This window comes from Ornithodoros turicata, chromosome 2, assembly GCF_037126465.1.
Source record: "Ornithodoros turicata isolate Travis chromosome 2, ASM3712646v1, whole genome shotgun sequence".
Lineage (NCBI taxonomy): Eukaryota > Metazoa > Arthropoda > Arachnida > Ixodida > Argasidae > Ornithodoros > Ornithodoros turicata.
Window position 1 is genome coordinate 24,571,543 of NC_088202.1, and position 18,499 is coordinate 24,590,041.

At 45.3% G+C, this 18,499-nt stretch overlaps 1 protein-coding gene across 1 annotated transcript in view; it reads left to right on the forward strand.

The window, feature by feature from the left end:
* Positions 1-18,499, forward strand: part of LOC135385245 (fibronectin-like) — a 92,083-nt gene that overhangs the window by 14,539 nt on the left and 59,045 nt on the right. Inside the window, exon 4 of the mRNA XM_064614449.1 lies at positions 3,234-3,542. Coding sequence (XP_064470519.1) covers positions 3,234-3,542 — 309 coding nt within the window. The remainder of the gene's footprint in view (positions 1-3,233; positions 3,543-18,499) is intronic.

Consider the following 18,499-nt stretch of genomic DNA (forward strand, 5'->3'; position numbering starts at 1 on the left):
AAATCGTGCGGCGCTATACCGTGACTACCTTGACCCTTTCTACTCCATATAGCGTAGGTAGTTTAAGCAAGCTGCAGAAGATTGTTTTATCCCATCAGGCAAGATGTAAAGGAACGAAAATTGATCACGCTTTTGTTGCTCCAACAAATGCTTTCCAATGTACAAATATACCACTATACCAGGAAGCTGCAACATGCCTTTCCCCGGCTTCTCAAAATCAGCTTGTAGGATAGTACGACACCTCAACCGAACTGTTCAACGCCCTGAGTGATAATGAATTAGAACTGCTAAAACGAATTGGCTGACCTCCTCACGGCCGGTACTATGGCCTTCTGCATGGTCCCTAAAGGCCATTGTACAGGGCTTTTCCTCACATGTCTGTGAGCAGAGGAAAGGGAAACGAAACGCCGCCATCCCCGTGAACAACAGATGTCTTGATATGAGCCGAAATATGCCCGAGTATTGAACGCGGCACGATAGGCATGAGCAAATCACTCCCGGAATCCTGCGTCGCGAATTTAAGTTCCCGCGGATCACTCCTCAAACCAGCCTTGTTCAAAAACGCGAAAAAAAAAAACACTTCTACAGTATAATACCAGCATTCCCTCCAGCGCCTCAGTTGTAGCGGCTTCTCAGCGTGGGCCGTGATATTTTCGCAATTAAGAGAAGCAAACTCAATGATGCCAACTTCGAGCAGCAGCTGCTCGTTAAGTGCAATATGTACAGATGATATATGTAATAAAAGTAATTCTGTGATAAACGTTGATACGTCATCTTCATTACTAAATTTTCCCAGAGTAACTGTGATTTGTAATTGCAACTTGGCTAGTTACTATTTTCGCGATGTAACTGTAGCTATAACTTAACTACTTTGTGGCTCGGGTAATTGTAACTATAACTAGTTACTTTTCAAAGTAACTTTTCCCAAGACTGCGGGTAACCAACGGGTTCATTTTCAGAGTCAGGCATTTTCAGTGTCTGCCTAGTGCCTACAAATGTTCCTTTCGTTGGTGTTGCTGGATGGGGCTCTTTTCCGGAATGATGCGCTTTGAAGCCGCTTTTAACTTAGAAGTTGTCCCGGCACCACAATTCAAAACATAGTCAGATGTAGATGTAAAGCATTGCTCCGCTTTTATCCAGTATCACCGAACTCCTCATGTAAATATCTCATCCTGGATCACGTCATCGCTCACACTTGTAGATAGCTTTTAACTGCCATAATCCCTTGTTATCGTCATCCTCCTCTCTCTCTTATCCTGGTCCATCTCATCGCTCATACCTGTAGATAGCTTTTAAGTAGCACACACAATCTTTCTCACATCATCTCTCCCATAATCATCTCCCACACACTCACCATAGTTTTGGCGCTCTATGGCCTCCCTTGCCTTTGTGCAATTAAACCCATAATCTCTCTCTCTCTCTCACACACACAAACAATTCAAAAAATGGTTTTCCTTTACTAAAAGAAATGCAACGAAGTCGCACTCGCACTCGCAAAATTCTGCGACAGCCTATACTTTCTCCGGACACAATGCATAGATAGCACTTACAGCCGTAGAAATCGGCGTTCCATTCTGAGCCGCGGGGGCGCTTATCTGTTTCCATGGCAACCGGCAGTACTTTGCTCGGTTGATGTCCGGTATGACACTCCCTGTTTATCGATCATAGTTCATGCAAACGTTTCGCGTGCGTTATTAAACAAACATCATGATCCGGAGAGAGGTAAAGTTTTGAATATTGAAGTCATGCCGTAGAATGCCGTAGACACCTGCCGTAGAGGATGCCAGCGCGGTCGAATTGGTCAAGGAGCTCGACCGGTAATATATCGTTGACATGAGTATAAAACGTGCACTAAGCTCATATAAAGGGGAAATAAACAGCTCGACGAACATTCTCCATTTATCATGCTCAACGGAAGCATGTAACCCACAATATCCGAATATGCGATTCCTTTAGGACTAGCGAGCGTATTATGAAACGGTGTCGTTCGAAAAGCAGAACCCGCGCGACTCTCCTCTTCTAGGGACCAAGCTACATCGCGATACATTGACGTGTAGAAACGTTGCTTTCCAGGCACAAGACGTGGAGGACATGTTAGACCCCAACGCCAAAGTTGGGCTCCGTTGAGACAAGCGACGGCGGGAGGGGTACCGGCTGCGAGAGCGTCGCGGTAACCTCGCGGACGTAGTGTGCACGTGAAATGGAACATTGCGCGAACCTTCGGTACGGTGTGGACTAGCTGTTTCAGGGTTTTTGAATGAAAGATGCATAGAATTTACTAGGGATGTGCCAACCAATTCCGCGAATTCATGAAGTCTAGGAAGGGATTCGAGACTCGGGAGTCCGAATCCCAGTGCCCTAAACAGCGAATCGAATCTTTCGAATCCACCGCGCATGTTTGCTGGTTGCTTCAGCTTTATAGAAATAATTCAGACGCGAGAATTTATGTATTTCTTGTGGTTGATGAACAATATGTTAAATAAGTTAAGAAGTCTATGGATATACTTTCTCCCGAAACTGAACTTTTTTTTTTTCATTAGAGAAATATATGAAATTCTGCTTCAAAACACTCTACAGTAGGAGTTCTTCCTTTCCCTCTCTATCTCTCTCTCTCTTTGAACTCTTTTCAAAGAAAAGATTCGAAAGAGTTGCGATTCGCAAGATAAGATTCGTGGATTCGGATTCAGATTCGGATTCGCAATATTCTAGATTCGTCCCATCTCTGGAATTTATCTCGCTGCCGGATATTGCAATGAAGTATAGTATAGGCATTCCTTACTTGGACTGTATTTAAGTACAAGTATATGTGTTTATAAGTTTATAAGTACTCAGATGTTACCATACCAGCAATAGACAGCGCTTTCGGCCTTATTAGGTGTTATTGGCGTTATTGGGCCTTAGCAGCAGTGCGCAGGTACGCGGCAGTGGACAGCAGTTTCAGCCTCTTGCATTGGAATTCGTGCATAAGGCGCGACGTCAAACTGACGTCTGTCTAATTTCGCCAGGGCATCGCATGCGGGTCATGAGCATGAAATAGTGCAGTGAATATCGCGCCGGTTTGGAGGCATTACGCGCATTTTTGTTCCAAGAATTTAAGGAAAGCGTTTGTTGTAGCACAGTGCACGACAAAAAAGTAAAAAGTACAATTTATATACCTGTCTAGGGTTCTTTTAAGGTTCCCTCATTCTGGTGGGAGCAGCTGATGACATTGACGGAATCTTTCTTCTCCGCAGTTCCAACGGAACTACAATATGCGAGGATCGATCCTCGACCTACAAGGGTTACGCTCAGTTGGCCACTTTTCAAACCTTTGCCTCAATGTCTCAAGAACGGCGCCGAGTACACTATCCAGGTCTCTTGGATTCGTGGGCATGGACAAGCACGCGTAGAGGAAGTCCCTATATCCAAGGACACATACGACGTCAGTGGTTTGTCGCCATATGAACGGGTTGACATAAATGTGACACTGCATTACAAGGACGAGAACGGCAACGAGCATTTTGGGAAGATTACCGATTTCCAAACCAACGCAAAGGTTACAGGTAAGTGTTGGCATTTTGGGATCGTATACCCGATTAGTAGTTGTACAGTGCACCCAAAGAGAACCAATGACGTCGTAGTCGCACCTTCATCGGATGCCGGTATTTATACCACTTGTCGAAGATCGGTGCGATGCTTGACGTGAGTCGGTTTGGCAGTCGGTGGTGGGATTCGACCCTGCTATCTCGCTGTCTCTAGCATGACATTGGATTCAGCACTAACGATCGGATGCTGTCGTCATAGATGACGTACACCGTTAGTGAGTTAAGAAACGTGCGCAGAACACGTTATTTGGCTTCTTGACTATTTCACGTAACTTTGACAGTACACAGAAACCAAAATAGCACCAACATAGCATCAACAATATCACTAATGTCAAACAACACGCCTGATATGCATTTCCTTCCAGGTTTCGCTCTCACTGTTCGTCGTCTGTCGCGGCGGCTGTCGCATGTATCACTGCGCCTCCTAACAATACCGCTCCAAATTGTTTTTTTTTCTTCCCGAAACAGAGCTTTCCAATGTTAAAGTACAACGTGTGTTAGGAGCAGAATGGAGGAGAACCGTGCACGTTACCACATTTTCACACATGTTATGTTTTCCAGATCTTAGATCTTACGTAACGAAAGTACAAATACCAGCAAGATGAAACGAGTGTTCGACTTGAGCGCATTCGCCGGGCTACATGATACGGATATTAAACCACGGTACAGAGCACAGGAGACTACAAAACAATGTAAGCAGTACTTAAATATGCACACCCCGTGGCAGTTGTCAAGTGTGACAACGTACCCTAGTAACGGGGAAGGTTTGCTAGAGGCTAGAGCAAGTTGTCTCATATGCACTCTCTTGTAAAGATTGCTTTGGACACGTACCAAATATTCACCTATTTACAGTGCGTCTGAAAAACAAACTAGGCAAGAAGAAAATAAAAATCCCAAAAGGGCTGCCATGTACACGACAAGAAATACCGAAGCAATGGGGGAGGGGCAAGGGCTCGGAACCGTGATTTTGGGGGGTTCCGTTCAAGTTCCGGTTCGAGATTATCGATCGGTTCGGGTTCGGGTCCAGCAACAAAAATGACGGTTTGAAGCGATATTAATCGGTTCGAAGCGGTTTACCTGTGTTGTTCTGATCAGTGTGCCACATATGAGAGATAATATCAGGTTCTGGCGATGGCTTGCTCCTCGTTCCTTCCTCGTACTCCCTCGCCTCTACATTTCATGAGTAGAAAGAACCATGCAGTTCACAGCAGAATATGCTTTACTGTAGCGAAAAATTCTGGAAAATGGCGTACAGGATACCACTGAACGGCATTGCAAAGGCTATCGTCAATTTCTATATAAAAAAAAAGACAGAAGAAAGCGACCACGTGGTCCATAGGAGTATCCCATAGCCCCATACGGCAGTCGGCACACTTGTTCTGAGAGGAAAATCTGTGCGCTTGATAATTTCCCCGCCAGAATGTAGCGAAGACAAAACCATTTTTCTGCGATGTCAGTATTTTGTTCGTAATATCCGCGATTCCCAATCTCTTTTTTTTTTTTTGCGTCTGCTTACTGTCGACAGATTCATCAGCTTTCCCTGTGGTCAAGTGGCACAACTGTAATCATAAGCGACCACCCATAGTATCGGCAGGTGGTAAAAATATCAAAGAAATGACATAAGGTTTGTTCACGCTTTCGTCAAGGTCAACGCTCTAAGAACAATAGGCAACCTTTTGGGAGCTGTTGGCGTACCACACGAAAGCGTAGGTCTCACAGAAACTGGGATTTACTGTTGGTGTCTACCCCCTGCTTCCATTCTTCCAACCACACGACGACTTCTTTTGCAAAGAGTTTGACTAGACGAAAAACTATATACCCTTTTTCCGGGAGCTTTCCCCAGGAAGAGTCTACCTCTGTGAGATTACCTCCGTAATGAAGTATTCACCGAAAAGTTACAGAAAGTTGTTCCTAAACATGTCAAGCGCTGTAAACAATCATTTGGTTTAAAGTTAGTGGCCTGTGTACCGCCGTGACCAAGCAAGTGTGCAAAGAGCATTGGAGCAAGGAGCATTGTGAAGCGGGCAAGTTGGTACAAGCCACTGCTAGTCCATCATGTTTGAGCATTACTAAGAATGGTCCCAACACTTATCAACGAATTATAATATCCTCCCTTCATTCTGTGCGACTCCCATACCTACAGTGTAACGTATTCTAGGTGAGAAAATAACAGATCGCGTTGGGAACCTCTGCAAATGAAACAGGGGAGAGGATGCAGGATAGCTGGTATAGACCTTGTGACTTGTAGATATGTGTCATTTTCTGTGTCCGTGTCCCTCTGTCTTCTTCATGAACCTCTGCAAGCTAAGATAATTCTCGCTGGCCAACCATGCCTCTCGTAGAAGCCTCTTGTTCAGGCAAATCAACGTAACCTCCGGCGCTGAACGGAAAACTGGCGTAGCGCTGGCCAAAAACTGGCGTAAAGCAAAAAAAAAAAAAACATAAGAAAGCGACCACGTGGTCGATAGGAGTATCCCATAGCCCCATGCGTAGGTCGGCACGTTGTTCTGAGATGAAAATCAAGCCAATGGCGTAGAATGAGGCGCGCGTTCCTCTCGCACGACTTTCCTTCATTCTGCTCTGCTTACCGCCTCTTGTTGTTTCTGGCCTCTATTTTCGCTGTTTTTTTTTTATTCGCGTTTGTTCGAGTGCAGTAGCAATTGCAGAAAAACGACGAAGCCTTGTTTGTTTTTGTCACGTTAACTTTACGTAATGAATAAGAATGAATGAATTAGTCATCACATGAATAAACTTATTATGAACATTACATTATACGTTTATGCAAGCGACAGGTACAGAGCGTGTGTGCATCTTTAAAACAGAACCTCTGTATGCAATATGGGGATAAGTCGAACAATCCGGAGCCGAGAAGAGGGGCCTGATGTGATTCTCCGTCCCATTAACACACATGCATTTCCCGTTTCTTACCCTCTTCTTACCTGTTTCTTACCCGTTTCTTACCTGTAGCGGCCCAATAAATTGCAATACGGCCCTTCATTTTCTTTGGCAGGTACATGCCGCTATGTAGGTGTCATTACAGCAAAAATAGTAAAAAGTTGACTTATCCCTTTATTGCGTGTGGAGGTTCAACAGCATCTTAAAGTTGATGGTCATGATGGGAATTGATGTTCTGAGGCTGGAACATATAGAAAGGACAAATACATAAAAATAAATAAGAATAAAGCAAGTAAAAGGGCAAATAAAACATAAAACGACGCAAAAAATACATAAAAGGACAAATGTTGTTTGCAAGTTTACAGCAACGAAAACCACATGACATTAGTATTGCTCCAGAATTTACCTGAAGAATACTGAAGCCGTCGAACTGCTACTTGGAACTGGGGCTCAAAAGCTGCAAGATTAAAATTAGGATCAAATATCAGCTATGCATGGTGAAAGTTCCAAAGTGTGCAATGTAACTCAAATGCAAAAGCTGGTATTCAATGTAATAGAAAAAAGAACGATTATTCTACGGTATGTTGGTTATATCTACACCATGGCCTCTGAGGAGCACGCAGACAAGTGTCCGAAGCACAAAAAAATAAATTTTATTGCGCTCACCTCACAATGACAAGTCCTGGCTAGATATCCAGATAAACTTGGATTTGGAGCTAGAGGACAGCTATTGCGTTAAGCAACGTCGCGTAAAACTTGGAACTAACCCACCTATAGAATGGCAGGCATACCGTAGTGTCATGCTTTTATACATTAAGACACGAGCGGTTATGTAATCATCACCTGAAAATGATACTGCTTCACAAAAAGAATTATATATTACTCTCTACTCTGTCTGCAAAGCTATGCAGTCGATCACAGCCTTGTCCGAGATTTACATTGACCGTGCTACTTACTTAAAATACGCGAGTAGTACAGAAGAACTGTTCCAACTGTTATTGGTTCATCTAACTGCAAGTGGTCCGCTCATTGGCTAACAAGAACCACTTCTTTCTAATCGAATTCTAATCCTATTCTAAGCCGAAATCCAGTTCTAATCCAACACAAGCCAATTCTAAGCCATCTGAGTGGTTGCCATTAGCTCCGTCGACTTAACGTTGATTGGCCCATGCTAAGCCTACTGATCGCAGAGTGTAGCTCCACCAGTGTAGCTCAATCGTAGCTCCACCGTTTATGCTAATGAGCTGGCTTGGCAACGCCTACTTCATGTTGATTGGCCCGTGCTGAGCCTACTGATCGTTGATTGGCCGATCGTAGCTCCACCTCTTTCAGCTAATTATTTTGCTTGGCTCCGCACACTTCACGTTGATTGGCCCATGCTAAGCCTACTAATCGTTGATTATATAGCTCCGCCTCTTTATGCTAATAACTTGGTTCCGCCCACTTCACACTGAATGGTGCATGCTGATCGCTGATTGGTGAGCTCTGCTCCTTTGTGCTAATGAACCGGCTTTGCTGATTGGTCCATTCTAAGACTACTGTTCACTCTCCACATTTTCCAGACTTCTACGCCCTCTGATTGGCCGTCCCCATTCTAAGCCTACCGTTTGGCCCTCGCTCGCCCGTTCTATGCCCAATGATAGGCCGACTAAGCCTGCTGAACATAGCCTGCACTAGTGGCCGCCATATGTCACCATTGGCAGCAGCTCCATTGCGGCTCTATCTCAGATGTCCAAACTTACCTCATTAGAGTGCCACCTGGAGGTGCAACTGTTTACTAGCTCTGCCTACTTAATGCTGATTGATCCGTTCTAAGCCTACTGATCCAGACTTGTAAGCCAGACCATGGTAAACCTACCGATTGGCCCTTCACACTGATTGGTCCATTCTAAGCCTACTGAACAGTGATTGGCTGGCATGCGTTTGTCGCTCCTAAGCCGATCCGGCACCAGGCAGCGGCTTCAGATAAGACATGGCAATTGTTGATTTCACCTTTATTTGGTACAACAGCTTCCTGGTCCAGCTGCATCAGAGAGATCATTGGTCTATACTTCTATCCGGCCATCTCTTGTGCTCATTGATAGCCAGTCACTCAGCTGCCTCGCTAGACTCCAACTGTTATTGGTTCATCTAACTGCAAGTGGTCCGCTCATTGGCCCATCTGACTGCACGTGATCGCTCACTCAGCTGCTTAGTGGTTCTAGTCGGTCAGACATCTCTAGAGCTCCCTCATAGACTCCGACTGGTCCGTCTAACTGCAAGCGGTCACTCACCCAACTGGTATTGGTCCATTGAACTGCAAGCCACTCATTGGTCACTCACCTCTAGATGAGATAAGGTTAGCCAGGGTTGTTGGAGCTTTCTACTCAATTGGTTCACATTTCTATCAGGTCACTTCAAACATCTCTTGCACTCATTGCTGGCCAGTTACTCAGCTATCTCAGTAGATGCCAACTGCTATTGGTTCATCTAACTGCAAGTGGTCTGCTCATTGGCCCATCTGACTGCAAGCCTCTCATTGGTCACTCACGCCCACTCATGGCAACTCATTTCTAGAGCTCCTTAAGAGGCTCCAACTGCGATAGGTCACTTCCACTCATCGCTAGACCGAACTGCTATTGGTCCGTCGAAGAGCAAGCCACTCATTGGTCACTCCCTCTAATCTCTATATAAATAATATAAGTTTAACTGTGGGACCTTGGAACATAGATAAGTTTAGCGGGGCTCATACGCTGGTGGCCTCGAACTGCTCATTGGCCCATCTGACTGCAAGCCTCCCATTGGTTATGTCCCCATCTGGCTGCTCACTGGCTCACAATGAAACCTTTTCAGAACGTTTTTACACATCCTCTGACGGCGCCGAAGAAGGTTCCCTACATATACAATAGATGGCGCCCGTTGTATACCTGCGCCCTCTTTGCAAACAAGGCTGAGGCTGGCGACCGTGTTTCACTGGACACCTGCGACGCGAGTGTAAAAAAGGTCCATTCTAACTGCAAGCCACTCGTTTCTACCCAACTGGTTCATACTTCTAAAAGCCAGCGTTGGAAGGCTGAACAACGCAAAACACCTTACATCAAGATGCCGGCGCCTCCTGCTGTTCACACTGCTCATAACCACCGTTGCTAATGGCAAATTAAAAAACGTGTTCAGAGTACGATGTATCTCTACTCTAATGTACTCTATCTATCTACCTGAGTAAAGTTGGCTTCACCTGGTTGCATACGTGCATTAGGTGAAGCCTACCTGGGATCAGTTTAGGATCGTTTTTTTTCTCGTAGTGTGTGCTTTGCAGTTCAACATAAAATTGATTTCAATGTTTACATAGCAGAATGGCAAAGAAAATCAACAAACGATGTTATGGAGTGAAGCGCGTTCATTCTTAAAGGCTTAAAGGAGCATGGAAATCATTTGAAATATATATTTTTCACCGCTTGATATGAACATACTACCTTCATAAACTGTCACGCAAAATAGCACGTGCTTCTTCCGTCATATTTGATTCTGATCATTTCCATGCTCTTTTAAGAACGAATTTTGTCACAGATACGTCTCCACAACAAAAACATTTCAATGTGTAATAAACGGAGCGCAAGAAACTTATGGTGATGCTAAGCACCGAAGCCCGCACGCGTTCGAAATAAAAAAGCTCAGCAGGAAGAAGCACATGATCGGGAAAACATCAATAGTTGATGCTGTGCAGAGGAGCTCGTTTGAGAGAAAATCAGTTTGATTGATCAAGAAACCGTGTAGAGCTGCGAAGCTTAGAATCATTTTTTTAGACAGTGTGCGTTGCACTTCAACATAAGAAATTAATTAAACCAAGCAGAAGAACAAAGCATAGTGATGCTATGTGGTGAGGCTCAAGATTGTTTCTCTCACTGACGCTCCAACACTTATTAAACAAAGCGATCGAGTAAACCGAAATTGGTTGGTGCTATGGCATAGCACCAACCAATTTTGGTTTACTATGCAGTGAAGCTTCACTATGATTATGAAGCGATCACTATGCAGTGAAGCTTCGCACATACTCAATCTTAAAAAGAAGACTTAATCCAGGCTGAGTATGAAGAAACACAATTTCAGATTGCCTTCAGAGCTCTCCCAGAACATCCTGTGCAAATATAGCCAGTGTATATTCGGATCTCCACGTTCCTTCTAAACAGGGCACTACTGGAAGCACAAATATAGAAATATAAATTTAGGATGATGCAATACTCCTCGCATTATGAACAGATTCATCTCAGGAAAAATGGGGTCACCCTAAGGCCATCACATTTACAAACATGACGCATATAGATTCACAAACTTGTCGTGCGACGCGGTACAGCAGGGCAGGGAAACACGAATTTCGGGCGCGTGGACAGCTGACGAGATTTTCCATGCCCGCGCACACCTCACACGCCGTAGCTACACACAGGCTCGACATGCGCCGATATAGACACACCAAAATGTCGCGCGCCTTCTATGTTCACATATCTACCCCGATGTCGACAAAGAATAGCTCAACTTACCGTGGTGAATACCAGCCGCACAGAAAACTAGATAGCCGGAACACAGGCGCGAAATGCACCCCTCTTGGTTCGTGCCCCAATACGTTGGGGCCATCTGTTTTATATCAATGCTCGCTTGTTTCCGCATACTCCTACAGTTGAAAGTCATGTTTTCTGAGTAACTGGGACACCTTGAGGATGAGCCGACTGCATGCCACAACGTGTTCGAGCCATCTGTTCTATATCAAAGCTTCCACAGTTTGGGGTTGGTGTCTGTCATTGTTGCTTTGTCATTCTGCTTCATTTTGTCTGCTTCGTTTTTGTTGAAGTGCAACGCACACTGTCTAAAACAAAAACGATTCTAAGCTTCACAGATGTACAGGGTTTCTTGAGCAATCAAACCGTATTTCTCTCGGACGAGCTTCTCTGCACAGCATCAACTATCAATGTTTTCCCAATCATGTGCTTCTTCCTGCTCAGCTCTTTTATTTTGAACGCATACGGGCTTCGCTGCTTAGCATCATGATGAGTTTTTTTGCGCTCTATTTAATACACGTCGAAATGTTTTTTGTTGTGGGGACGTATCTGCGACAAAATTCGTTCTTAGGATTTTAAGAATGAACGCGCTTCACTCCATAACACCACTTGAGGATTTTCTTTGCCATTCTGCTTGGTAAACATTGAAATCAATTTTTATGTTGAACTGTTAAAGCACACACTACGAGAAAAAACGATCCTAAACTGTTCCCAAGGCTGAGCTTCACCTAACGCATGCATGCAACCAGGTGAAGCCAACTTTACTGGTGTAGGTGGATAGAGTGTGTTTTGAGACGTGTACACCCTACCCTGAACACGTTTTTTTCATTTCCCATTAGCAACTGTGGCTATGAGCAGTGTGAACAGCAGGAGGAGGCGACCCGATGTAACCCGACCCCGAGGCGGCATGTTGATGTAAGCTGTTTTGTGTTGTTCAGCCTTCAAACGCTGGCTTTTAGAAGTATGAACCAGTTGGGTAGATATGAGTGGCTTGCAGTTAGAATGGACCTTTTCACACTCGTGTCGCAGCTGTCCAGCGAAACATGATCGGCAACCTCAGCCTTCATTGCAAAGAGGGCACGGGTATACAAGTGGCGCCATCTATGGTATATGTAGGGAACCTCCTTCGGCGCCGTCAGAGGATGTGTAGAAACGTTGTGAAAAAGTTTCATTGTGAACGAGTGTGCAACCGGAAGGGGGCGTGACCAGTGATAGTCGTGCAGTCAGATGGGCCAATGAGCAGTTGGAGCCCATCAGCATCCCAGTAAACCAGAAATATCCGAGGTACGTCCCACAAAGGTCGCACACGTCGCATATGACCGCCACGTCTATGCGACGTTACCTGTACGTCCACAATGTGACTTTCAAAAATATCTTACTTTCTATATGCCTGGGACATCTCATAGATGTAAAAAGAAAGGAGCAAGTGCGCATTATTTTTCGGAGACATCTAGGGGACGTGACCCCCAGTGGCATGACGTAAGCAAGAAAGAAAATTTTTGGGTTTACTACCTTATTTACCAAGTAATCACATTATACACAGTAGCTTAAGTTAAAAACACGATATTTGTCAGGATGAGGTGCCAGGAACGTTCACAGGTATACGCTGGCGTCGTTTGCAGACTCACAAGCTAACTGCAAAGACGTTGTCACCGTTGCAAACGTCATACGACACGCTATACTTGATGAACGTACTCCAACAATTTGTATTTCAGTATATGTTCGTTCGGGTACCATCTGTTGAAATCCGCGTACGCGGTGGAGGGGCCAGAAACGGAGCCTGCGTCTTATATGGTGAAATGCGAAAGCACATTTATGAACGCGCGGTCTGCATTCGTCTTGGATTAGGGCCGAAAGGCTTCTAGGCTGCCATTTACCGCACTACAATATGCTTATAGCGCAAAAAACCTAGCCATAATGTAGCCTTGAAATAAAACATTTTTACATATCTTATGAGAATGTGTGGCACCCCATTGCATAGTATATAGCACATTTCTCAAAGAACACATTTATAGCAATATGTGCAAATTTGAGAACATCCTATAAATATTCAAATATCCCGAAGTTGACGTCCGTGGAATGTGGAAAAAGTGGGACAAACCATAGTCGCCAGGACGTACATGCGACGTCTACGGGCTCTCTGCAATTATCCATGGGATATCCAAACATCCAATTTGGGATATCAGGTGGGCATCTCCTAGATGTCTATTGTTTACTGGGATATGACCCTCGCTAAATTTATCTGTGTTCCAATATCCCACAGTTAAACTTACATTATCTTATTTTGAGATTCGAGGGAGTGACCAATGAGTGGCTTGCAGGTCGACGGACGAATAGCAGTTGGGTCTAGCGATGAGTGGAAGTGACCAGTCGCAGTTGGAGCCTTTTAAGGAGCTCTAGAGATGAGCGGCCATGAGTGGCCGTTAGCGACCAATGCGAGGCTTGCAGTCAGATGGGCTAATGAGCAGACCACTTGTAGTTAGACGAACCAATAGCAGTTGGCATTTACCGAGGGAGCTGAGTGACGGGCTAGCAATGAGCGCAAGAGACGTTTGAAGTGTCCGGATAGAAATGTGAACCAACTGAGTAGAAAGTTCCAATAACCGTGGCTCAACTTATCTCATCTAGAGGTGAGTGACCAATGAGTGGCTTGCAGTTCAATGGACCAGTTGCAGTGAGACGGACCAATCGGAGTTGCAGTCTATGAGGGAGCTCGAAAGATGTGTGATCGACTAGAACAGGGGTGCCGAACTCATACGTGCCCACGGGCCACATTGAGCCATGGAGGAGCTACGCGGGCCGCATACCACGGGTTTGGGGTAGCCTGTTCCTGATATAGATGACGCAACACAGAACTTACGGTGACATAAAATGTATATGTTGGCATTGTTGAATTACATGATCAACACCCCTTCCACCCCTCGTATGGTGTGTCAATGTAACGTTTCTTCACAGTCTTGCGCTCAAACTAGAGCCCTCAAAAAAGAGGCGGAGCCAAGGGCTCATTTCCACGGATTTTCGGTGTCAATTTATTTCGGCAGTTGACATTGCATTACGAGTGGGATTATGTGCTATACCGAGTAAAATGTATATGTTGGCATTGTTGAATCACATGGTCAACAACCCTTTTTACTTGCTGTGTGCTGAGGAAACTTGGCACCTCTTGTGTTTAACTATTCCGTCAACATCAGGCGGAAGTGATTGCGCAGTTGTTTGTGAGTTGTGAGCGTAACTTTCACTTATTGAGGTTCACAGAAAACACCTTCTCGCAATCCAGTGTTGATACAGCTGTCTTGCGACGTAAAGCCATGGATTATTATCATATTATTAAACAACTGTTGTACCGAACATGAATAGGTTTCTCTGCGACAACATATGTATCTTCGGATACTTAAGTCCAACGTAAGAATAAAACGAAGCCGCACTTCACCGAATTTGTGCTATATTGGTACGTCGCACTACAGGTCAATCAGTTCTATTTCTAAGTCATCAGGAACGTTGTCCACAGCTGCAGAAGACGGAGACCAAAACAGCCCCGTTTCAAGTATCCCGAACTCGAAGAGTCTTTGCTCGGATTCACTCGGGAGATCACCAAAACTGCTGAGCTCATCCGTTTCTGGTGGCATTGAAGCCCAATATTACAAATCAGCCATGTATAGGATTTGCTCAGAAATTTTCCTAGGAAGTTTGGTAACATCAATCAAGTAAAAATTAGCCATGCAGGGGCTGAAACAACAACTTTATTACGCTGGGGCCGGGTTTAGAGAGTCATCAGTGAAGACAATGAAAGTAACACAGAGACCTAGACAGGGAACGTCGAAATTTCAACCTTTAATCATATAACAATATGACTAATATGATTAAAGTTTGATTATGATTAAAAGTCTAACGTTCGATGCTTCCCTGTCAGTCTCGGTGTTACTTTCGTCATCTTCGCTGTTATGTACCAAACGGCGACGGTCGGCTCTTATTTAGAGAGTCACCGGCTATAACAGATAAATGGCGACAGTTTTCCATCACTAACCAATGCAAGACAAGCTGCACGAGTACAGAGCCCAGAAAACGCCCAGTACAACGCCACGGCCATTCATGAAGCTTGGAACGATTTCATTTATTTTTTATTTATTTATTTTTTTTTTTTGCTCGGGGCTTGCGGGCCGCATGGCAACACCACGCGGGCCGCCACTTCGGCACCCCTGGACTAGAACCAATAAGCAGTCAGATGGGCCAATGAGCGGACCACTTGCAGTTACATGAACCAATAACAGTTGGAGTGTACAGAGGGAGCTGAGTGACCCGCTAGCAATAAGCACAAGAGATGACCGGATAGAATTATAGACCAATGATCTCTCTGATGCAGCTGGACCAGGAGGCTGCTGTACCAAATAAAGGTTGAACTCAACATTTGTGATTTCTTGTCTGAAGCCGCTGCCTGGTACCGGACCGGCTTAGGAGAGACAATTGCATGCCAGCCAATCACTGTTCAGTAGGCTTAGAATGGACCAATCAGTGTGAGGGGCCAATCGGTAGGCTTACCATGGTCTGGCTTACAAGTCTGGGTCAGTAGGCTTAGAACGGACCAATCAGCATCAAGTAGGCAGAGCTAGTAAAGAGCTGCGGCATCAGGTGGCACTATAACAAGGTAAGTTTGGACATCTGAGACAGAGCCGCAATGGAGCTGCTGCCAATGGTGATGTCTGGCGGCCGCTAGTGCAGGCTATGTTCAGCAGGCTTAGTCGGCCTATCAGTGGGCTTAGAATAGGCCAGCGAAGGCCAATCGGTAGGCTTAGAATGGGGACGGCCAATCAGAGGGCGTAGAAGTCTGGAAAATGTGGAGAGTGATCAGTAGGTTTAGAACCGACCAATCAGCAGAGCCGGTTATTTAGCACAAAGGAGCAGAGCTCACCAGTCAGCGATCAGCATGCACCATTCAGCGTGAAGTGGGTGGAACCAAGTTATTGCCATAAAGGGGCGGAGCTATGGTCAACCAATCAACGATCAGTAGGCTTAGCATGGGCAAATCAACGTGAAGTGTGCGGAGCCGAGCCAAATGATTAACACACACTCACACACACAGTTTTTACGACTTGTTTCCGGTGTGGTGATGAAAACATAAATGATTAAGGCACGCCTTGTTTGTGAGGTTTCGTGCATTGCCCTCTCAGGTTCTTTTTCATTAATCCTGTTGTTACCCACGCAAAAACATGTTGTTTGCCCCTTGACTGGTGTTGGGAAGTATAGCCCTTGCGTTCTGGGATTATGGCATCCTTGGTGTAGAGCACGGCCCGTGTATATTGTACTGACTATCGTGACATTCATAAGACGAAAGTACTCCACAAAAAGGATTTCCGCTCTGTGTCCGAAATTTCTGTCGCAGCCGTGAAGAAACTGCTTTCACCTGAGGAAGCAAGAGCAGTGCAACCACCACCGACCACGTGTGCAGGAACAGTTTCCAATATTTTAGCTCGAAGGTGAGCGAGCCACAACCTACTGGAACGCTGGCAACGAGGCAGATGGCTCTGAGGAAGGCTCATTTATGCATTTACGCGATGCAGTTGAAGAAATTGATGTATTCGTATCATCGGAACGAATCAACGTCACGGCACTAGGACGAAAAGGAAGTCCGTAGAAGCATACGCTAAACCGAAAGAACTCCTAAATACAGCAAAAGCTGACCAAAACGGCAGGTCGCCAAATCGAGACTACTTTTGGGATTGTGGTTCCTGGTACATCAAGCGAAGTGATTGCAAGGAGTGCAACGAATGGACATACAACATGGGAACCTCTTACGAAGCAATCACGTCCTTCCAAGAGCGCTGCCGGATTTTAATACTCCTCCCCACGTCAACGGCAGAAAAGAAGATCCTCGACGCAATTCCAGAAGCTACAAGATATATGGTGCGTGAGTCAAAGAAACTTCGGCTGGAAAAGAGCGCGTGGGCTCCACCAGATTCGTTCCAAGGCCACTCACTTCGCCAGGAGCACGTCAACCCAGCCTTGGAATAATCTACAGAAGACGACTTCGAGTATACGGTTCAAAGCCCTGAATCCAGAGATGTGCAAGCGCGAGTAGGAGTATCAAAAGACAGCAGAACAAAACGCTACATGACTCGGTCCATACGTGAGGCATACCAGCATTTCCAAGCTGCTATCCAGGCATCAAGCTCAGCTGAACAAAGTTTTATTCATTAGGACCGAAACCCAGTAAATCACAAATATCCTTTAGACATCCAGAGGATGGTTCAGCTGGGACGTTTAGTATGTCCAATGGATATCCAGATATATCGAGATTACGTTGAAAAGACGTACTATAGATGATCGAATGCTTGTCCAAATCACGTTGCTGGTATCACGTTGCTGGCTTTATTGGCTTGTACGTACCTTTAAATTGCATCCACACACAGTTCACTGATTCCAACACATACAAATTGCACGGACACACAACCTATCCGATGCACCAGGCACTGCAAAACTCAATCAAGGTCATCCTTAGTGACGAACACGATAGTTCCTCACACGAAATGGTCGACGACCAATAGTCCAAGCAAAAAGTTCCACCAGACACGCTTCGATGTAAGAAGCAGTGGCAATTTTGCTATGTGTGACCGTTGAGACAACAAATAACCTGTAAAGAAACCGAAGTGAGTAGCAGCAGGTTGGCAGTCTTCCAACGTGAATGCTGGAACACTAGACCGTTTTGCAACTCACTTTCTTGGAGTCGACACAGTCCCACGGTCACCTAGAATGAAACAATACAATTAGCCTCACTTGTAATGTACAACGTCGCTTCACCCATGTAGCCGATCTCTCCCGCCGCCATTTGTAATGCGTCCACCGCCTGCAACAGAACATACTATGACAGTTAAACAACAGTAAAACACAGGCGTTGTACGATGCATCACAAATAGGTTGACCCACGTTTCTTGTACTTCACTAAACATTGGACCTATACTGAAAAGTGCGGTTGTCATCCGTCTCAACGGAGAGGTTGCAGCTCTGACAACGGACGGGAAGGCGACAAAGCAAAGAATGCACTTTGGAAGAATACGCGATGCCATGTCACTTCTCATCGGCGGTGCGCGGAGCAACGTAGTTCGCCGCAACGAAACCACACGTAATTAGCCGGCACACGGATTCTTCAACAAGCACACGAGACATGAGGCACACATATTATTCAGCTGTTGGATGCCGATGTGACGGCTTTGTATACCTGCTCAAATTTATCGATCGGGAGACTTGTGCCTGCTATTTCAAAACTGTTACGGCTATTTCCGGACGGTTACGGTTGTGTACCGGCTGTGCTGTCTGAGGGAACTTTTCGAACCGGCACGTGCCCGTCACAGGATTTAGAGTGTGGGCGCTCGTTTTCGCACTGCCGATCAAACTAGAAACAACCTTTCCCATTCTCGACGCCAGACATCTTTATGTGTACAACATATATCAGACGTTCAATGCACATAACAATGGATGCACACTAGACGTCTGAAATCA